Source organism: Stegostoma tigrinum, chromosome 11, assembly GCF_030684315.1.
Source record: "Stegostoma tigrinum isolate sSteTig4 chromosome 11, sSteTig4.hap1, whole genome shotgun sequence".
Taxonomy (NCBI): Eukaryota; Metazoa; Chordata; class Chondrichthyes; order Orectolobiformes; family Stegostomatidae; genus Stegostoma; species Stegostoma tigrinum.
Genome location: NC_081364.1, coordinates 32,791,843 through 32,815,522, shown reverse-complemented (window position 1 = coordinate 32,815,522; position 23,680 = coordinate 32,791,843). Strand labels below are relative to the sequence as shown.

Below are 23,680 nucleotides of genomic sequence, written 5' to 3'. Positions count from 1 at the left end.
TTCTCAGTGTCACGTGTCTTTGGAAGTGTCTTTCTTGAAAGGTGGTAGATACAGAGTCTTTGAATATTTTAATGCAGAAGTAGATACATTCTCGGTGAGCAAGTGGTGAATATCATCAAGAGTCGGAGAGAATGTGGATTTGAGTTTACAATCAGATTAGTCATGATCTTTTTAAATGGTGGAGCAAGCTTGCAGGGCCAAATGGCTAATCCTGCTCCTGGTTCATATGGAAAACCAAGTGCAATACCAACAATGGCCACTGCTTTCCTGGTGGTGCTATCAGGACAGTAAATAGAAAGAACCCCTGAGAAGGGAGTGGCTGTTCTTCTTAAGAGAATTACATTCAAGGAATTATTATTGATTAATACATTAAAATATCAGTAAATAAAGGAATTTATTAATGTTCATTTTACTGGAAGCAGCTAGTGCCATTTCTGCTAATTATCAATAGATTAAGTCTGAAAAGAGCTACATTCTTAATGAGGCAGCAGCAGGTTAACCTGACAGAAAGGGGGTTTTGTGTCCGTTAGTTTTAAGGATAATAGATTAATCTATCTTTGTATAACACACAGCATGTTCATGAAACAAAGGATCAGCTTACTTCAGTCGGTGATGACTTGGAATGTGGTAATATGGGCCGGGTATTGAAGATCCAGTAACCTGAATAAACACAGTTTCCAAGATATTCTATTATTTTTAAAAAGCTGTAAATTATTGCAACTTTTTTACATGTTACCAGAATAGTCCTCTATGGTCAGGAATTCCATACGGTGGAAATGAATGGGACAGATCAGTTGTTTCCAAATTGATGTTGAGAACTTGTAGCCTTGCAAACTGGATTGTGGGTGTAATTTAGGCTGAATGTCTGTCAGTGAATCCACCACACTTCTGTATCAGTAAAATCTTCCTTAATTTCCTGTTTTTTCAGTATCACCTTGATTAAATTGTAATGATCTCTCCACCTTAAGTAGTTTGTACATTTTTGAATTACTTACTACACACGCCCTCTCACACACGCACCCTCTCACACACGCACACAATCTGTCAAAGACCTGCACACACATTCTCTCTCTCTCTCTCTCTCTCTCTGTCTCTCTTCCTTTCTCTCTTTGTGCCACACACATACATCAATAAATCTATGGGCTGATTCATTTTGTCCAACATGTTTATTTATTTGCAGATACATTCTATTATGTTCAAAAAACACACAATTTGTAGTCCCTGTCAGTCAGGGTGGAATCTTGTAAATGACAGCTTTCAGAGCAAAACCAGCCTGATTCCAGGTTAAAACTCTGAGACAGATTCTGAACAAGGCCTCACACCCACAATTCAGTATCTGACCTGAGATATCACCTTTTGTATACTCCTATTGCTCTGTCTGATTGTGACGACAGTACAGCACTGACACTGACTTTGGAAACACCTCATACACCGTCTAACACTCTTGGTTACTTGCAGAGACATCATCCGATAGTCCACTTACACCAGTTGTATGATCTTTAGATCTCTCTGCCCTTGATCTTTCGGTCTATAAACTTTGTGTTTGTGTGCCCTACTCTCTCATTGCACCCAATGAAAGCTTGTGTGATTCCAAATAAACCTGTTGGACTATAACTTAGTGTCATGTGATGTCTGACTTTGAACCGCAGTGCAGTATTTGAGGGAGTTCTGCATTTGAGGTGCCCCTTTTTGGTTGAAACGTTAAACTAAGGCTCTGAAGGATTCCACATTGCTTCTCAAAATGGCTGAGGGGAGATCTCTCCTGGCCACTCTTTTTCAGTCAATAGCACTTAAAAGGATGATCTCATTATTTATTTCATTGCTACTGTGAAACTTAGCACAGACTTTATGACTGACGTTGTGGGTTTATCTTGGCTGTAGACATGTCGATTTTACTATCTGTCATAGAATACGCAATGCCAATTCTACACAACAGCAATAGCTTAAAAATTACATCTTCTCTGTCTTGCCAGATTTACTTTGTTTCATGGTGAATGTTATCTGATAAAACTGAAACACTATACATATTCCCAGAAATCATATTTTTAAAATAATCAATAACTCATCATTCAACCTAGCAGGTACTTGAGACCAATTTTCTAATCATCTTAACCTTCATGTCTGTGTACACCCATACATCAGTAGGCCTCCATTAATGGTCTGTTAGTTCCAAGATTCTTCGGACGGGTGAGAGAAAGTATGTGGCAAAGGATGTGTTCAATATGAGGCTAAGAAAAATAATAAGATACAAATTGTTTCGTGATGTGACTGATGGAATGACTGGAGCCCATCACCACTAAGGGGTTTGACACTTTACATAAATTTGATGAAAATTAATTCAAGTGGAGGGAGGGGGTGGGGATAGGGGAGGGGAAGGGGGTTGGGAGTCATTTTCTCTAAAGAACGGAAACACTCTACAGAAAGTAGGTCACTCAATTTTTGTTAAGAATGATTTTGTTTAGAGTGAGGGTGATAAATGTGTTATAGTCAGAAATTAGTTTTATAACTTGATTTGTTAGAATTTCCATACTGTAACATGCAGGCTTTTCTGATTATAAATTGGTCATCCTCAATTTCCTCATGTTATTTTAGAAATGATAGTAAGTTTGCCCCAGATCAGTTTATTAGTCAGACATTATTCATTTTTTGCACTGAATTTTACCTTTGACTTTAATACTATTGCCTAGAAGAAATCTTGCTCCTGTTATGTGATTGACTTTGTAAATGCAGAATCCCACATATTGGTAATGAAAATAAATGTGTGCCCACTTAGTAGGAAGAGTGAAAGAAGTATACTGTGCATTGGCATGTTTAGATAAGACTCATTTCAACTTTCTTTTAATGGTTCTGACCGGCTGCAGTGTACAGTAATCCAGTGACATAATTGAGTTCTGAAGAAGAGTCATTTTGGATTCAAGACATTAACTATTCCTCCCTCCACAGACACTGCTGGAGAAGTGTGACAGCATCTTAGATACCATCTTGATATTGCTTGAGCAATCATAGACCTCTCAATTATGCGTTACCAGGACATTTCCTCAGATACCATTTATTAATATTCAGTCACATTATGTAAAAGTTAATCACACCCATAGCAGAATGTTACAGAAACAAATTCATTTTGATGAACAAATGTTTTCATGAGCTGATATAGAGTTTTTAATTGCATCTTGACAAAACTATATATATTTCCCTCCACACCCTTATCTGCCTTCTGGTGGGACCGCTGTCTCTGTGACTCCCTTGTCCACACCACACTCCCCACTAGCCCCACCACGCCTAGCACTTTTCCCTGCAACCGCAGGAGGTACTACACCTGCCCCTACTCCTCCCTTCTGACCCCCATCCTAGGCCACAAAAAAACTTTCCACATCAAACAGATGTTCACCAGCACATCCGCTAATGTGGTCTATTATATCTGCTGTTCCCGATGTGGTCTCCTCTGCATCGGTGAGACCAGGTGAGGTTCAGAGACCGCTTTGTGGAGCACTTACACTTGGTTCGCAACAAATGACAATACCTCCCAGTCACGAACCACTTCACCTTCGGCTACCACTCCTTGGATGACAACATGTCCATCCTGGGCCTCCTCCACTGTCACCAATGATGCCACCTGGAAACTGGAGGAACAGCACCTCATATTCCGCCTTGGAAGCCTACAACCCAATAGTGTCACTGGTCAATCCCCACCACTACTTGCCTGCTATCACCACTACACCTCCCTCTATTTATTTTCAGGGTCCCCTTCCCCTCCCCATTTCTGAAGAAGGGTCCCGATCCAAAACGTCAGCTTACCTGCTCCTCTGCTGCCTCGCCTGCTGTGTTCCTGCAACTCCACTGTGTTATATAAACATTTATTGTTATCTTTACTTCAGTAACTACCTTTCTTATATATACAGTCAATGCTCAACACAGTTTCCTAAATTACAATCTTTAAACATCCTGTTTGAATGCAACATAATAAGCATCATAACCTGGAACATGTTTGATTGCTGTGGGACGTCAACAGAAAACGTTTAAGAATTTTTTTCTAAAATTAGCCACTTTTTCTCTTTTGTTATTGCTTTTCTCCCCACTCCCCAATTCTTAATTGTAGTTAACATTATCTATTAAGGAGGGTGATCTGCAAGCTTGCTCAATCTAAATGAAATAAGCATTGAACACAGCAGGCCAAGCAGCATCTCAGGAGCACAAAAGCTGACGTTTCGGGCCTAGACCCTTAGGGTCTAGGCCCGAAACGTCAGCTTTTGTGCTCCTGAGATGCTGCTTGGCCTGCTGTGTTCATCCAGCCTCACATTTTATTATCTTGGAATCTCCAGCATCTGCAGTTCCCATTATCTCTGAAATAAGCATTGATGGTTTGATGTACAGTAATAATGCTTTGTAGTGTAATTAATTTCAGAAGCCTTGATTCTCCACTATGTAGATCAGTCAGCGTTGTTATGGTATCAGAGCAGCTTGTAATGATGTCGAGAGCGTGGTGGGCAGAAGCTTTGGAGATGTAATCAATATACTGTGGGGGTTGAAGGCTGTTAAAAGCACAATGAGAGTGCAGGAAACACTTTATTCAATTCAAATTCCCCATTTAGTGTGGGTGATTCTAGAACACTGTATGGTACTGCCTTACAAGCAACATATTGATGATACATTATTAGTCATCCACCTTAAAATCACCTACTGCTGCCTTAAGAATAGGAGCGATGACCATATATGGTCTGTCAAATTCCTTTGCTTGCCACAAGTAATCATTTTATTATTCATGTTATTTTTTAATAGGATTGTTCTGGTTCTGACATTGAGCTGCTGCCTACACGAAGCAGGAAAGAAAGGGTCTTCATTGCATGCACTTCTTTGTATACATGTCTACTTGTAATGGGCATTAGCAATAAAGCAGAATTGTCAATGGCTGTGCTAAATCTCTGGCACAAAAATGAGATGACTTATTACATTGAAAATTATATCTTTAGAGCTTTAAGTTCCCAAAAGTCTACTTGAAGGAAAAAAAATGAATTGTTTGGACAGCCAAGTGACTATCGTACAGTTTACAACATGCCATGTCTGAATGATAAGTTCCTCTCAGATATGATCAGCATTGCACAATGCTTTAATTTGGGGTAATCTGTCTTAATGCCAACAAATTTACTGTTTCTTTAAATCTATTAATTTTTGATTATGGTCCAAGAATATTAGGCAATGTATAATCTCATTTTACGAGGTTGTAGACCTGCTCATTGAGCCGGTGTGTATGGTTGCAAACGTTTCATCATCCTGCTAGGTCACATCGTCAGTGCACCTCTGGTGAAGCGTTGGTGTTCTGTCCGGCTTGTTATTTACATGCTTCAGTTTGTTGGTGTGTTTGGTACCACTTCTGGTTCTGTTTCTCAGTGATTTGTACACAGGGTCTAATTCAATGCATTTGTTGATGGATTTCAGGTTAGAGTACCAGGCCTCCGGGTATTCTAACTGGAAGTCCATCAACAAACACGTTGAACTGGACCCAACATACAATCCACTGAAAAACAGAACCAGAAGTAGTGCCAACCACCCCAGCAAACTGAGGCATATAAATAATAAACGGGACAGAACACCAACGCTTCACCAAAGGCACACTGACGATGTGACCTTGCAGGTGATGAAACATTAGCAACCAGACACACCCACTCGACGAGCAAGTCATCCTCAATCCGAGCTACAAATCTTCTTGAAAACTTTAATCTAGTCTTACATTGGTTTGAGAAAAGAAAATCCCATTGAACATTTACTTCAGGAGGACAAAAGAAAGGGAATTTTTAAAAGGTAATAAAATTAAAATCCTTGCTTTTTTGAATATTTTGAACTTTTTATTCAACTTTTCAACCCCAGTATAATTTTTCACTCTTTTGATTGCCTCAAGAATTTGCATCTTCATTTGTCTATTTGTGTTGTAAAGAATGTTTGTAAAGTATAAGGAAACCAAGGATTGATTGCAATTCATCAATCGCCATGCTATCCTGAGTTAGCCATCAAGGAGTCAGATATGAAGATTTGAGCTTTTTTGAGTGTATTTAAATAGCACATTTTTCATACTGGCTATTCTAGTAAGCTGCAGTAATGTTGGCTTCAGGAAATAAATGAAGGATTTTTTTCTTATGAAAAGCAAAACAGACAACTTGGGAATTTGTCTGTAAACAAGTATTGTACTGGAGATGTTTATGTAACTGGTAAGTTGTCTCTGGGTTGGCTCGTGGTGAGCGATATAAATAAAAGCTTGATTCCTTGTGTAAAATGTGGCACAGAGTAGAGAAAAGAGACTTAAAAAATTTGCTCGTATATTATTCAGGGCTTACAACTACATATTTGCAAGCAACCATTTATACCCAGAACTTCCATTCTGAAAGTGTATGTAGGTAGTTCTTAATAAGTGTTGACATTGACTGGGACCATAAGTAATAAGACAACAGCAATTTCAACAGCATGTACATCTAGACAGAAGATTTTTAATGTATATGTGGAGTTTTACAAGTTCTGCATTTAGCAGTGAAGATGGTAATCATAAATGGATGAATAGAAGACAATCAGAGATAATGGGAACTGCAGATGCTGGAGAATCCAAGATAACAAAGTGTGAAGCTCGATGAACACAGCAGGCCAAGCAGCATCTCAGGAGCACAAAAGCTGACGTTTCGGGCCGAGACAGTTCATCAGAGAGGGGGATGGGGAGAGGGTTTTGGAATAAATAGGGCGAGAGGGGGAGGCGGTCCGAAGATGGAGAGAAAAGAAGATAGGTGGAGAGGAGAGTATAAGTGGGGAGGTAGGGAGGGGATAGGTCAGTCCATGGAAGACGGACAGGTCAAGGAGGCGGGATGAGGTAGGAAATGGAGGTGCGGTTTGACGTGAGAGGAAGGGATGGGTGAGAGGAAGAACAGGTTAGGGAGGCAGAGACAGGCTGGGCTGGTTTTGGGATGCAGTGGGGGGAGGGGATGAGCTGGGCTGGTTTTGGGATGCGGTGGGGGAAGGGGAGATTTTGAAGCTGGTGAAGTCCACATTGATACCATTGGGCTGCAGGGTTCCCAAGCGGAATATGAGTTGCTGTTCCTGCAACCTTTGGGTGGCATCATTTTGGCACTGCAGGAGGCCCATGATGGACATGTCGTCTGCGGAATAGGAGGGGGAGTTAAAATGGTTTGCAACTGGGAGGTGCAGTTGTTTATTGCAAACCGAGCGGAGGTGTTCTGCAAAGTGGTCCCCAAGCCTCCGCTTGGTTTCCCCAATGTAGACGAAGCCACACCGGGCACAATGGATACAGTATACCACATTGGCAGATGTGCAGGTGAACCTCTGCTTAATATGGAAAGTCATCTTGGGGCCTGGGATGGGGGTGAGGGAGGTGGTGTGGGGGCAAGTGTATCACTTCCTGCGGTTGCAGGGGAAGGTGTCGGGTGTGGTGGGCTTGGAGGGGAGTGTGGAGCGGACAAGGCAGTCACGGAGAGAGTGGTCTCTCCAGAAGGCAGACAAGGGTGGGGATGGAAAAATATCTTGGATGATGGGGTCGGATTGTAGATGGCAGAAGTGTCGGAGGATGATGCGTTGTATCCGGAGGTTGGTAGGGTGGTGTGTGAGAACGAGGGGGATCCTCTTTGGGCAGTTGTGGTGGGGGGGCGGGGTGTGAGGGATGTGTTCCATCCCCACCCTTGTCTGCCTTCCGTAGAGACCACTCTCTCCGTGACTCCCTTGTCTGCTCCACACTCCCCTCCAAGCCCACCAGACCCGGCACCTTCCCCTGCAACCGCAGGAAATGCTACACTTGCCCCCACACCTCCTCCCTCACCCCCATCCCAGGCCCCAAGATAACTTTCCATATTAAGCAGAGGTTCACCTGCACATCTGCCAATGTGGTATACTGTATCCATTGTACCCGGTGTGGCTTCGTCTACATTGGGGAAACCAAGCGGAGGCTTGGGGACCGCTTTGCAGAACACCTCTGCTCGGTTCGCAATAAACAATTGCACCTCCCAGTCGCAAACCATTTTAACTCCCCCTCCCATTCTTTAGATGACATGTCCATCATGGGTCTCCTGCAGTGCCACAATGATGCCACCCAAAGGTTGCAGGAACAGCAACTCATATTCCGCTTGGGAACCCTGCAGCCCAATGGTATCAGTGCAGACTTCACCAGCTTCAAAATCTCCCCTTCCCCCACTGCATCCCAAAACCAGCCCAGCCTGTCTCTGCCTCCCTAACCTGTTCTTCCTCTCACCCATCCCTTCCTCCCACCTCAAGCCGCACCTCCATTTCCTACCTACTAACCTCATCCCACCTCCTTGACCTGTCCGTATTCCCTGGACTGACCTATCCCCTCCCTACCTCCCCACCTATACTCTTCTCTCCACCTATTTTCTCCTCTATCCATCTTCAGTCCGCCTCCCCCTCTCTCCCTATTTATTCCCGTACCCTCTCCCCATCCCCCTCTCTGATGAAGGGTCTAGGCCCGAAACGTCAGCTTTTGTGCTCCTGAGATGCTGCTTGGCCTGCTGTGCTCATCCAGCCTCACATTTTATTATCTTGGATTCTCCAGCATCTGCAGTTCCCATTATCTCTGATTACATTTAAATAAACTCTTCTTGAAATGTGAAAATAGGGTAACAGAACTCAGTTTGCAAGCAGTAACATCTGACAAATTACAATTATATCAACATTCAGCTAAATGCTCACTGTGTTTTTAGTTCAGTGTTAAATGTTGGCGTATGATTTTTTTCCCCCCTCAATTCAATATCATGGCTCTGAATTGTGATATGGTGAGCCCTAACTTATTGGGAACAAGCAGTCACCAAAGGTCTGACATTAGAGTAAATTATTCAATGTTCAAATACTTCTGAACAATTAAAATCCTGATTATATTAAAAATACTTCCTGTTCAGTCATTTTTCACATTTTAAGTGGACAAAAGGTCATGTCTGCACAAATTAGCAAACGTTCTGAAAGAATCCCAGCAAACAACATCGACAAGCTGCAAATTTTTAAAAGTGTCAACTTAAAGAAAGCCAGGAAAGTAATTAATTCATCTGCTCACATTTAAAATACAGTGGAGATTTATAATCCATCAGCCCTATTTGCATAATCCATTTAGGCTTTTGGGCAAGTCAGGAGGAAGAAGCCATGAGACTATAAACCAAATTAACAGTTGATGGAGCTAAAATGAGACAAACACAGGGGACAAAATCTTTTCATTCAGAATCTTGAATGGCATGAACCATGTCAAGAAATTTTGAAAAATCTGGTGATATGTCAAGCGAAGACTGTGTTTCAAAATTGAGAATAAAATGTCCCATTTTCCAACCAAGTGTGGAATGGCAGACTGAGATTGTTGCTAATGAGCAGCAAGAAATCTATTAGAGATAATGGGAACTGCAGATGCTGGAGATTCCAAGATAATAAAATGTGAGGCTGGATGAACACAGCAGGCCAAGCAGCATCTCAGGAGCACAAAAGCTGACGTTTCGGGCCTAGACCCTTCATCAGAGAGGGGGATGGGGGGAGGGAACTGGAATAAATAGGGAGAGAGGGGGAGGCGGACCGAAGATGGAGAGTAAAGAAGATAGGTGGAGAGGGTGTAGGTGGGGAGGTAGGGAGGGGATAGGTCAGTCCAGGGAAGACGGACAGGTCAAGGAGGTGGGATGAGGTTAGTAGGTAGCTGGGGGTGCGGCTTGGGGTGGGAGGAAGGGATGGGTGAGAGGAAGAACCGGTTAGGGAGGCAGAGACAGGTTGGACTGGTTTTGGGATGCAGTGGGTGGGGGGGAAGAACTGGGCTGGTTGTGTGGTGCAGTGGGGGGAGGGGACGAACTGGGCTGGTTTAGGGATGCAGTAGGGGAAGGGGAGATTTTGAAACTGGTGAAGTCCACATTGATACCATATGGCTGCAGGGTTCCCAGGCGGAATATGAGTTGCTGTTCCTGCAACCTTCGGGTGGCATCATTGTGGCAGTGCAGGAGGCCCATGATGGACATGTCATCAAGAGAATGGGAGGGGGAGTGGAAATGGTTTGCGACTGGGAGGTGCAAAATTGCTTTGCAGAACACCTCCGCTCAGTTCGCACGCTTTGCAGAACACCTCCGCTCAGTTCGCAACAACGCCACAACCGCCCCAAGAGGATCCCCCTCGTTCTCACACACCACCCTACCAACCTCCGGATACAACGCATTATCCTCCGACACTTCCGCCATTTACAATCCGACCCCACCACCCAAGACATTTTTCCATCCCCTCCCCTGTCTGCTTTCTGGAGAGACCACTCTCTCCGTGACTCCCTTGTTCGCTCCACACTGCCCTCCAACCCCACCACATCCGGCACCTTCCCCTGCAACCGCAGGAAATGCTACACTTGTCCCCACACCTCCTCCCTCACCCCCATCCCAGGCCCCAAGATGACATTCCACATTAAGCAGAGGTTCACCTGCACATCTGCCAATGTGGTATACTGCATCCACTGTACCCGGTGCGGCTTCCTCTACATTGGGGAAACCAAGCGGAGGCTTGGGGACCGCTTTGCAGAACACCTCCGCTCAGTTCGCAACAAACAACTGCACCTCCCAGTCGCAAACCATTTCCACTCCCCCTCCCATTCTCTTGATGACATGTCCATCATGGGCCTCCTGCACTGCCACAATGATGCCACCCGAAGGTTGCAGGAACAGCAACTCATATTCCGCCTGGGAACCCTGCAGCCATATGGTATCAATGTGGACTTCACCAGTTTCAAAATCTCCCCTTCCCCTACTGCATCCCTAAACCAGCCCAGTTCGTCCCCTCCCCCCACTGCACCACACAACCAGCCCAGTTCTTCCCCCCCACCCACTGCATCCCAAAACCAGTCCAACCTGTCTCTGCCTCCCTAACCGGTTCTTCCTCTCACCCATCCCTTCCTCCCACCCCAAGCCGCACCCCCAGCTACCTACTAACCTCATCCCACCTCCTTGACCTGTCCGTCTTCCCTGGACTGACCTATCCCCTCCCTACCTCCCCACCTACACCCTCTCCACCTATCTTCTTTACTCTCCATCTTCGGTCCGCCTCCCCCTCTCTCCCTATTTATTCCAGTTCCCTCCCCCCATCCCCCTCTCTGATGAAGGGTCTAGGCCCGAAACGTCAGCTTTTGTGCTCCTGAGATGCTGCTTGGCCTGCTGTGTTCATCCAGCCTCACATTTTATTATCAAGAAATCTATTAGCATTGGTTCTCAATCATTAGGTGCTTCATTATTATTTAGTCTTGCTATTAATATGCAGTTCCTCTTCCTACTGCCTGGTGAATAGTAACTAGATACTGAGAATTTCTGATATGAAGGCCAGAGCAGTAAACTGGCAAATCTGCCTCTAGACCTCCAGCTTGGACCCCCAAATGAGTATCTCAGAGACAATCCATAGGCAGCAGCTGCATGCACTCCACATCCATGGACCTTAACTTCCAACACATACCTGTCGTATTGCATCATCATGGCATGTATTTGGTGTGGTTCTGCTTGGCCTGCTGTGTTCATCCAGCTCCACACTTTGTTATCTTGGATTCTCCAGCACCTGCAGTTCCCATTATCTCTGATCACAATTTTAACCTCACTGCGAAGCCTCTTCCAGGATGCCTAACCTGAAGAAGTTACCCTCCTCCCTCCAACTTCAGGGGATCTCTCTCCCACTGCAACTCTCTTGTACTCCACCTATCTTCTCCTCTATCCATCTTCAGTCTGCCTCCCCCTCTCTCCCTATTTATTTCAGAATCGTCTCCCCATCCCCCTCTCTGATGAAGGGTCTAGGCCCGAAACGTCAGCTTTTGTGCTCCTAAGATGCTGCTTGGCCTGCTGTGTTCATCCAGCTCCACACTTTGTTATCTTGGATTCTCCAGCATCTGCAGTTCCTATTATTTCTGTTCTTTCCTCCTGATATTTGTCTTCACAGATAAAGTGACATGCAGGCAGACTGCATGTAGTTCTGTATTTCAGCATTGCACTTTTAATGCAGCAGCACCTACCTGTGCTATGTGGCTGCCAACCTTGGGTGCAGGGATGGACATCCAGTTCATGGATCAGGCTACATCTCAGGGCTGCTCACACACTCTCTTAACGTTTACTTTCTGCCTTCCTCAGTGCTGATAGCATCCTTGCCTTCTCTTTCCTTGTCTTTTGGCACAGACACAAAGTCACACAGCTTGTCGTGTTTGTCAGCTGTTATCAGTCAAGATTGTCGACAGCTGTTGTACAGCACTATGCTACTTCAGTCTCTGACTTGCACTATGTGCCAGTAGACTACACAGTCAACATACTGTATGTGCTTCAAACAGATGGCCATGTCTCAAAGTCTAAACGGAGTAGTCAGGGTGACATGGCACAGTAAATTGAAGACAGTCTCTGATATTTGTCTGAGGGTTTTGACACAGTCAGTCAACAGCACCCAGTCACTGCCAGGATCCTCACTTTGGGGATATGGAGCTGATTGGCTGACATCCCATCACCTATCTTGCCCCTTTCTGCCCTATTATAGGCTGCTTTCTCTTGGAATGAGACATGGAGAGGGATGGAGTGAGATGAATAGCTGTTGGTGCTGGTGAGGTGTACAGAATGAGTGAGTAGGCAGCATAGAGGCCGTGCAGGTTTCGTGGTATGGAGTTTGGACTGGGTGAGTGTGAATGAGGGGAGATGATGTGAGAGTGGTAGAACATGAGCCTTTGTGGGATGTGGGTGTGGAAGCAAAGATAAGAGAATGAGAATAAGGTAGCAGAGAGAAGATGGTGACTCTTACTGTGACAGATCAGAAAAGATCATTGCTGGCCTTTCCTCTGGATGTTTGAGACTGGATGGGTCACACTGACTCGAGTAGTGACCTTGGACCAGGCTGGCATGGTCTGGTGTCATGGCCTCCTCTGCAAGTTCTGGGGGAAAGACGAAGGTCCGCCTCTTCACCATTTCATCTTCCATCAGATGGTAAGAATAATTAAGAACATAGACAGGGTACCAGTCAACCAGGCTGCTTTGTCTTAGATGCTTTCATGCTTTATCAGTGTAGGAATTGCAGTCAAAGTAGTAACTGGGTCGTATTTCATCACACTTCCTATATGAAACTTGTTGAAAGTAGAAAGGCTTTTAGGAGACAGGAGGTGAATCACAAGCCCACAGAATTCCCAGCCTCTGTCCTGTTTTGCAGCTACACTATTTAAATGGCTAATCCATTGAGCTTAGTGTCAATGATGAGAGAATCCATAAAAGAATTGGCATTGAACATCAAGGGGAAGTGGTTGAATTCTCACTTGTGGACAAATGGTTTTGTCTGGCACTTTTGAGTCCCCATTGTTACTCATCAAGTCACAGTCCAAGCCTGCATGTTATCCAGGTCGTGCTATATCTGAGTGTAGACTAGGCCTGGCCTTAACAACACCAGTCCAACTTTGGCACCTCCGCGTCACGAGTCTAGAATACAGCAGGTGTAGTTTAAAGTTATCATGTAATGTTCCAAAGATGATAAGAAATAATGGTAAAAGTTAAGTTATATTTATTCTGCCATGGAGTGCCAATATCACTGGAAAGGCCAACATTTGTTTCCCACACCTAACTGATCTGGAAATGCAGCAACATAAACAGAAATTGCTAGAAAATCTCAGCAGGTCTGGCACCAGGTTTGATTTCCAGAGAAATCAGAGTTAACATTTCGTGTCTAGTGACCCTTTGTCAGAAGTCATGCAGATGTAGGGATTGTTTGTAGATTTTAAGACTGATGTTTGGAAACAATTCTGATATTAACTTTTTTTTATCATTTTTGCTTCCCAGGCCTACCTTACAGCAAGGTAGCACCTCCTCCCTGCTATCTGCAGTCAGTGGCTGGAATTTCAAGGGAGTAAGTATATCATGAACTCAGCTAAACTTAGATATGACATGGATTCCACATAATTACACATCATTACCATGTCTTTCAAATACTCCAGTGAATTAATTTGAATATATTGGCTATTGTTCGAACAAATTATTCAATATTTTTCACAAAGCAAGATCTAAAAATGAAGTACACCATGAGTTAATCTGGCTTTGGGGATGCTGACTGAAGGGGCGATATGTTGCTTAGGTCATTACCTTTCAAATAGCATTTCAGAATCCTTCATCACCTCCTGAATCAGCGACACTGTGAATGGGCAGTTAATGTTGGATGTACAGTTGCAGATAAAACAGTATTCCCATTGTATTACATTGACCAACATTAATAAGATCCAAATTTTTCTCTCTCTGCAGAATGCTCTGATATGAACCATCTAGCCACAAAGTCAACAATTAAGTTTAAGGCCATGCTTATTTGTCTGCCTTTAATTCTGGATCTTAACTGGTCATTGATGGGCCAATTTGGAATTTACCCAGCAATGATACAATTGTGCTGAGAACAATAATTTTATTTTCCAAACTTCCAGGCTACATCAAATCAGCAGAAATACAACTTGACTGCCTGGGCATCATGGGTCAAATAGCCAAGGATCATGGAGTTGTATGTGATCCATGGGCAGAACTTTTGGCACCACTAATCTCAAGTTTTGGAATGAGGCTTGATCCCACAGGCTTCTGACTTAGATTTGGGCACTGCTTAAAGAAGCTGACACATAAAATCAGACATGTTTTACAGAATCCAAGTGTAGCTGCCAAAACATTTTTGTGTTAACTATCTCCATTCATGGATAATATTTGCATAGATTCAGGATAAGAAAGACATGATGAAACATGTCTGTGATTTATCTCAAGGTTGGATGGTCTATCAATCAAATGTTTAGTTTCCAAAGTGGAAAATTACCAATGTCCTGTGAGGGTCACTGCTTTCAACAAAAAAGGATAGAAAATTGGGAATGCTGCCCATTCAAACTAGATATTCTAACTAGATGTTAAACTACACAAATAGTTGACATACATATGATCTTGTTAAGTACAACTCAGGAAAGTTTTTCTTCAGCAGCAACTAAACTAATATTGGATTTAGAGTGTGATGTCTATACGTCACAGATAAATATATTATAAAAGCTTGATCTTGCATTATTCTCCAGCTTTTCATGGTAATGCCAAGTAATTATTTAAATATCATAGGTAAGAACTTCATTGCCTCACTACTGGTCAGATTCAATAGTAGCTTCTTCCTGTACTCTGCTGCATTCATATTTGCTGTGAGATTTATTTAATAGGCATGTTAATGATTTTACTTGAATCTAGTCTACAACAATAGATCCTAGACACTAGTAGCCTTTAAAACTGAAAATGGACTGAAATAATGTGACAAGTTTGTACTTTTGGTGCAATTCTGCCACAACCTGCAAAAAGAAGCATATTGCGATTGCTGCATTCTGATCTGTCCATGCCCACGTTTGTTAATATCATACCGTAACGGTGTTTACATGTGACAAAACAACTCTGTAAATGATTCTTCACATTGGGGTTAGTCTAGAAGCAGAGTCAGTTTGTCAATATAAAATTGTTGCTGAGTTTGAATCCAGTTGAGGGCTGCATGATATCCATGTGAGAGCGATTGGTGCCAAAACCAATGCAACAGCCAAGAAATGTAGATGCTCCAGGCACCACATGAAAGGGTCTTTGTCTATTCCTGTCACCGCATTGGTGCCCATGAAAATTCTGAACTACTGCCAGTGGGATTCTAAGACAGCAGCTGTTTTCGTGCATCTTTAAATGGAGCGCGTGCTACATGTTGTGCAAATAACACGATAGAAGGGGAATTATATTTTATTTCTACCCTTTGAAAAAGGCACAAGTTAATTTTAATTCAAATTTGCAGACAAGTTATGAAAAGGAGAGCTACATTCTTCAGGAAACTCTCACATTGCAAGTGTGAATGACATTTGAAGATGCCTCGGTATTTTTTATATGAGATCTTTGTTTGCTCTGTAATTAAGTACTTAATAAAGAAATCAAGACTAGTAAGTGGTCCACTACAGAACTATGTTTGTTTTCTAGAAAGCTTCTGGCATTAAGCTGATCCATTTCTACTTTTTACCTTTTATAAGTCCCTTATACATGAGCAAAATCCTTCAAATCTTCATTTTCAATGTCAAACTTCACCAACTGTTTCTGCTCAACATAACCTTTCATGTCAATGGCACGTTCTTTAAACCACATTTCATGTTGCACCTGTGGAGTCAATGCACTGCAGCCCTTGCTGTAAAGCTGTATGAGGAAATATTAGACTTGAAGGCCAGGAAATGAAAATGAAAATGTTCACCCTACCTTTACTGAAAAAGACATTATACCTAAAGGAAACAATGGTAACCATTTTAACCTGATGTGTGGTTGGCATACAGACCATATCTTTTTGACTTATTTGTGGTTCAGTTAGCATTGTGGTTAGGATCCATATATTCCCCATGGATTGGTTTTCTCTCTCTTCTTTTTACTCATTACATAGGTACTGTTAGTTTCTCTCAATGTGCAAAGTTTGATACTTACTGCTTTTGCCTAGCTAATTTGTCAACCAATCAGATATCATTCGCAGAGATAATGGGAACTGCAGATGCTGGAGAATTCCAAGATAATAAAATGTGAGGCTGGTTGAACACAGCAGGCCAAGCAGCATCTCAGGAGCACAAAAGCTGACGTTTCGGGCCTAGACCCTTCATCAGAGATATCATTCGCAGACTGGTGTAGAAGGACCCTTACCTGATGTATTAACCTATTTGTTTCCTGCATAAATCCTGTCTACGCAACTGGATATTCCAACATAGATTTTTAATTTGAAGAAACATCTATAAACGAACAAAATTCTTCTTACCCACATTGTAAATTCCAAGCCAACCTTCACCTATTCTCCATATCCAGCTGTAGCTTTTAATGAACTCTCATACGATGCAGGGTTCTTTTGCGGAATATCATCTACCATAGCTGAGCATTTTATTTCCTTATTTCAAATCATTCTTGTCTTAAGAAATGCAGTGAAGTATCAGTCATACAAGAGGTCAAATTTTTCAACTAATCTACAACATCTCTCTACTCATCTGCATCCGGCCCTGGCATTATAATGTGCTGTGTGAAAGCTGAGGTGGTTTGTAAGTGGTTGGTTTTTTATGCTTTGCTGATTTTATGAATCTTTTTGACATTTGAGGTTGCGTGACCAAAATGTTTGATCATGTGAGGGGAGAATTGTTTATGATGACTAATGCAGTGATCTTTGATTGACAAATCTGAAAAAAGGACTATCCAAAAGGCGTGAAAGGGTACAAATAAGTTGAAAACTGTATATGGGGTCCAAATTTATGACTGCAAGCAAATGCTGCACTTGTTGAGCCCATTAGTACTGCTATTTCTTATTGCTGGGGCTAAACAGCTCCCTGTAAAGTCCTACCTCAAGACTGAGCTGTAGAAAGAAGCTTGCAGGCCTTATAGTCATTTTGTGGGATGCAGACAAATCCCAATTTCACTTATTTCTTCTTGGAACTGACTTGATCTCCAGTGACTCTTCAATGCTACTTCTAACTCTCTCTTTTTTGGGTGTTCTTTCAATTGGATGGGGAATAGGATAATTTAAAGAACATTAAGACAGGAGGCCAGCCCTAACCCCTACTTTTGTTACTTTCATCTCTCTGTTGGGTCTTCAGATTGGCCCCACCCTCAGTAAGTCTTAAGAAATTTTGCAGCAATATTAGAGGACAGATGCTTCGGAAAACAAGCCCCCCTCCTTATTTCCTCCTTCTGTTTGAGAAAAATTTTCAGATCTTTAGGAATTCACATTATTTTTGTGTCTGGATTTTATGAAGTTTAAAATATTTTTGGATGAAGCGTTAATAGATACTCTGGTTTCATCTCATTTAATCAAACCATTAATTATTGATTCCAGCAGACGTGATCAAATAAGTGCTTCCTGGATATAATTGCTGTTGACTCATTATATTACAAAGCTTATTAATGCAAAAGCATTTCAATTCAATACTAAATATTGCTGAGTACAGTCAGACAAGCAGCACAGAGTTGTTATAAGTTGGCAAAGTAAAAAACAATTTCAAGAAAGTAAGAAAATGTGTTCAATGTTCTAAATATCTATTTGACATGGTTACAAAGCTGTGTAACTGCTCTTTATCCTGAGCCATCAGATTATCTGGACACCACAACCAGTTGAATTAGAATTAGATTTCATTGCCACATGTACTCAAGAAAAGGAATACGAGTACAGTGAAAAATGGACAATGTCACCATTCTCTGGCTCCATCTTGGTCACAAAACCAGAATCTCACAAAAAGAAGCAAAAATAAAAGAAAATCAAAATGTAAGACAAATCCCGATCTCAAAGTCTAAGCCCTTTTCCATAAAGGTGTTTGATACCACTGATGTGGGTAACCGGGCCTAGCCACAGCCTAAAGCCTCAGTCAGTCTGTAAGTCTTGCATTGGCTGCTGGGAGGAGCCATGCTTTTCCTGCCGCCACCACCTCTGATCGCTGGAGGAGGTTTTAGCATTGCTGCTGCCACTGCCAGCCCCGAACGTCAGGAGGATGTCCTTGTTCCCGCTTCCAGTCACTGGGAGGAGCCACACCTGCTGTTACCTCAGACTGCCGGGAAGCTGCCATCATTCTGCGCACAGCCCTCTCTCGCTGCTGTTCCAATTAACCCACTGCAAAATGCTTTAAAGAAAATACATTTTGAAAATAAAAGAGCAGAAGTTAAAAGTAAACAAAAGAAAGAAAGCAAACAGGAGCAGACAAGCCCAGCCTTAAGAGCCCTGCTACTCAGCTGCCATTTTTACCTCAACTCTTCGTGTACTTCAAACTTAATCAGTTGAGTTGTATTCAAACATTCCTCATACTGCTTAACGATGATACATCTTTAAGATAGGTAGATAAGCTCTGATTTTAACTTAGAGCAGAAATCAACCAGAAGAAGGCTGAAGTCAGTGGCAAACTGTTCTGACCCTAGCACTGTAATGCGTGAATTATTATTAATCCTGATCCTTGCCCACATGTCTTAAGGTGCTTGCCCAAAATCTGAGTAGTGACAACTGACCAATGGGCAGAAGCAGAGTACCATGCAGGAATCTACCTTCAGAATCTGAAGATGCACCCCCTGGAACCCATGCACTGAGGATCTTTGGGAGAAACCCTAATGATTTACAAAGAGTGGTGAGTGGGGCAATAATCTAAGTCTGCAGGCACTTAAACTCTTCTTATGAAGATTATAAGAGTACTCTTATTCCTCTGGCTTTACGAGGAACTTAATAAATAGTTTGCTAGCGAGTTTTGAGAAGATTTGTAGCTCAGGTTGAGGTTCTGGATGTGAGTTTGCTCGCTGAGCTGGAAGGTTAGTTTTCAGAAGTTTCGTCACCATTCTAGGTAACATCATCAGTGAGCCTCCGACGAAGCACAGGTGTTACGTCCCGCTTTCTATTTATCTGGTTAGGTTTCCTTGGGTTGGTGATGTCATTTCCTGTTCTTTTTCTCAGGGGATGGTAGATTGGCTCCAAATCAATGTGTTTGTTGATGGAGTTCCGGTTGGAATGCCATGCCTCTAGGAATTCTCGTGCGTGTCTCTGTTTGGCTTGTCCTAGGATGGATGTGTTGTCCCAATCAAAGTGGTGTCCTTCCTTATCTGTATGTAAGGATACGAGTGATAGTGGGTCATGTCGTTTTGTGGCTAGTTGATGTTCATTAACATCATGAACATCAACTAGCCACAAAACGACATGACCCACTATCACTCGTATCCTTACATACAGGTAAGGAAGGACACCACTTTGATTGGGACAACACATCCATCCTAGGACAAGCCAAACAGAGACACGCACGAGAATTCCTAGAGGCATGGCATTCCAACCGGAACTCCATCAACAAACACATTGAATTGGATCCAATCTACCATCCCCTGAGAAAAAGAACAGGAAATGATATCACCAACCCAAGGAAACCTAACCAGATAAATAGAAAGCGGGACATAACACCAGCGCTTCGTCGGAGGCTCACTGATGATGTTAACTAGAATGGTGACGAAATGTCTGAAAACTAACATTCCAGCTCAGCGAGCAAACTCACATCCAAAATAGTTTGCTGTTTAGGCCCCATCTGGCAACAACTCCTCATGCACCGAACTGTGCAAGTCAGAAAAGTCACAGTCCCAGTTGAGTCACTGGTTAAAGTGGTAACCAAGCTCCCAGTGCCTTTGAAAGAAGGACCCATAATTTTCAGGAAGGTAATCCTATTTGCCTACTTGGAAGAGCAGGCAAAATGGAAGACTGTAGGTTTGCTGCAATTTGTCTGTTCATCAGTCTCCCAAATGTGTTTAAAAGCTCAATAGACTTATTTTTTTCCTGAATAGGACAGCATTGAAATGCCTCCATAATGTTAATTTTACACCTATTAATATGTACCATGCAAAACTCATTTTATGTATGATTTTGTGTAAAACATGGAAGGCTTATTTAAAGCTATTAATGACTCACATTTACAAACAAGATTATTCTCATAGTGAAACAGAAATATCAATCAAATTCACTTTTATTTTGCTGAAATTGATTGAACATCTTTTAAATCTAAATTTTATGTGGAATTACTACCAAACTCTCTTTCAGATTTCTTATGGACTTCGGTTTAAATCTATCCAGTTCCAAGTTTGCTGTCTGTTTCTTTCTTTTACAGTTGACTTAGCAGCAGAGATGCTTGGTGTTGCCAAACAGTTATTGTGAGTTTTCTGGTTGAAATGTTAACTTAAAAAAACCCAGAAAGAATAAAGAAGTGTGTCTCCTTTTCCTTCCATCTTAATTCTTGCTTCCCATGATTGCCATAGAAAACAAAACAAAATCTTGCTCCACTGACTATAAACAGAAATGATAGCTTGATGGGTCTGGACAAGAACTTGTTGAACCTTAATGGAACAAAAGAAGGTGCTTAGGAATTAAGACCAGCAGGAAACCCGGTAATGTTTTGGTGTCAGACTGAATGGCATGATGTAGATTAATACATGAAACCACTCCAATTTAGTATTTTCGACAGAAATAAATGCCAATGTTCCATCTAGCTTGTACTTCGATAAATTGTTGTCCGTTACTGAGTAAATGAGAGTCTGACTAACTCTAACAGCTACAAGATTAATTAAGCTAAGCCTCCATCCTACATTTTCACCATCTTATTAATGTTACAAATGCAGTATTCTGATGGGAAAATATCCTTCTTTTTTGCTATATTATTGATAAAAGGATCTAATCGATATGCACATTTACATCCAGGTGCCACATTTAACACTGCACTATAGTCAAATGCTTGGCAACAATGTACTGATTCACCAGCTACATGGAGAACTGTAACAAATATGCTCGATAAAGTTCCAGAACTTAGAGTCCAAAAGTGTAATTATTTCAAACTCTGGCAACCAGATGAAATAACACAGCAGTAGCAGGTGTCTCTGAATAAGATCCAAATATTTTACATTGATTTAGTGTGAATTAGATTGAGAAAAATTAACCTGAATTAGTGCCAAAGAAAGTTACAAGAAGGGTTGGGAGAGAACTGAAACTCTTGCCCTTTCTGACAAAAGTGATTTCTTTTTTCAACAAAGATTGTGTGTATTTCAAAGCCCAACTATTTTATATGGCAAATTTAAATTAAAAATAACAGCAAGCTTTTATGGTTTTAAATATAGACCAATATCTATCATTCCTAAAGCCTAAGCATTACGCCACTCACGCAGACACGTACACAGTCACATGGAGACATATACACACTCACATGAACATACAGTCGCGCGGGCACACATGCGCACATGCAGACTCATGGACGTGTGGGGTCACATATTCACGTGAACATTCAGATACAGTACGGTTCAAGGGACCAGAAAACTTCTGCAAGTTATAAACAAAAGAATAGGTACTGGCTAATGTATTTGGCTTGTCTGAGGAAAAGCCCTCTTTCTGGTTGACTTGAAGGTGGTATTTTCACTCCAAAACTGTAGTTCATATGGTTTTGACAGCTCGATTGCAGCATTCCATTGAAGCAATGAATGTTCAGCGGTTAATGATGTTAGAGACTTGTGGTATCCTTACCAGGAGGTCAGCTTTCACTTCAGGGGACTTCACTTCGAAGTTAAGAGACAATGAGGACTGCAGATGCTGGAAGCCAGAATAGTTAGGTGTGAGGCTGGAAAAGCGCAGCAGATCAGACAGCATCCAAGGAGCAGGTAAGTCAATGTTTTCAGCTAAAACCCTTTGTCAGGACTAAGGAGGGGGTGCGGAGCCCAGATATAAATAGAGGGAGGGGGTTGGGGTGGGGAGAAGGGTAGGAGAAATGGTGATAGGTAGGAAAATCAAAAGAACTGCGGATGCTGTAAATCAGGAAAAAAAAAGTTACTGGGAAAGCCCAGCAAACCTGGCAGCATCTGTGAAGGAAGAAACAGACTTAACATTTTGGGTCTGATGACCCTTCCTCAGAACGGTGTACGCAGGTTATTGTGATTGGTCTGTGGGAAGGCTGGAGGGGATAGTTGTTTGAAACGATGGACCACCCCATCGTTGAGGCTGAACAGTCAGTCCTCAGCAAAGGACTCAGTTTCATTTCCCTGCGCCCACGCATCAACAATTCCACACATGCCATGATGTCGAGCTCTTTTTCTGCTGCCTCCCCTCTGCACATATTTCTTTGGAAAGGAATCCAACCCACCCCCTAATGACTCCTTCTCCCACCTCCAGCAAACTCCCATCATCCTGGACAAACCTTCCTGGCCTTGTACCCTCCCTCAACCTCTTCATCTCAAACTGCCACTGCGACGTCGATCAATTGGATCTCTCCACCCGTCTAGCTTATTCCAGCCTCTCCCCATCAGAACACGCAGCTCTCGGCTCCCTTCAGTCCAACCCTAACCTCACCGGTAAACCGACCAACAATGGGTGGGGCGTGGTGGCAGTATGCCAACTGACACCAACTTGCTGACCCCTCCTCCTACTGTCCCCTCAATCAAAGACCCCACCTCTGATCACGAAGCTATCATCTCCCAGACCAGCAACAACCTCATTACTTTGGGAGATCTCCCGTCCACAACCTCCAACCTGATAGTTCCCAAACCCCTCACTGCCCATTTCTATCTTCTACCCAAGATCCATAAACCTGACTTCCCCGGTCAACCCATGGCCTTTGCCTGCTCCTGCCCCAGCCAAGCTCCTCCTCTTACTTTGATTCCATTCATTGCCTTTTGCTCGAGGAACTCCCTACCTACATCTATGGCACAACCAAGCTCTCCACCTTTTCCAAAACTTTCAATACCCTTGCCCCCAACACCTCATCATTTCCAGTCCCTGTACTCCTGTGTCCCCCACTCGGAGGGCTTAAAAGCGCTCCACTTCTCCCCCTCCCATTGTCCAACCAGTCCCCCTCCACTGACACTCTCATTCATTAGGCTGAACAATTCTCAGAAGTTTCTCCTTTGATTCCTCCCATTTCCTACCAAAGCAGTGGCTATGGGCACACACATTGGCCTGAGCTCTCTGTAGGATTTGTGGAAGTTTCGCAACTACACTGGCACTATCCCTCACTTCCTCCCCTGCTGTATTGATGACTGCATTGTTGTAGCTTCATACTCTTGTGAGGAACTCGAGCAGTCCATCAACTTTGCCAACTCCTTCTACCTTGCCCTCATTCAGCTGGACTATTTCTGACACCTCTCTGTCCTTCCTGGACCTCTTCATCTTCACCTCCATCTCCGGAAACTGACTCAACACTGAC

At 42.8% G+C, this 23,680-nt stretch overlaps 1 protein-coding gene across 3 annotated transcripts in view; it reads left to right on the top strand.

Annotated features, from left to right (window-relative positions):
• arhgef3 (Rho guanine nucleotide exchange factor (GEF) 3) overlaps positions 1-23,680 on the top strand; it is a 310,123-nt gene that overhangs the window by 92,809 nt on the left and 193,634 nt on the right. For all 3 annotated transcript variants that reach the window (XM_048547753.2, XM_048547754.2, XM_059649896.1), the window contains one exon: positions 13,785-13,851. In XM_048547753.2, coding sequence (XP_048403710.1) covers positions 13,785-13,851 — 67 coding nt within the window. The remainder of the gene's footprint in view (positions 1-13,784; positions 13,852-23,680) is intronic.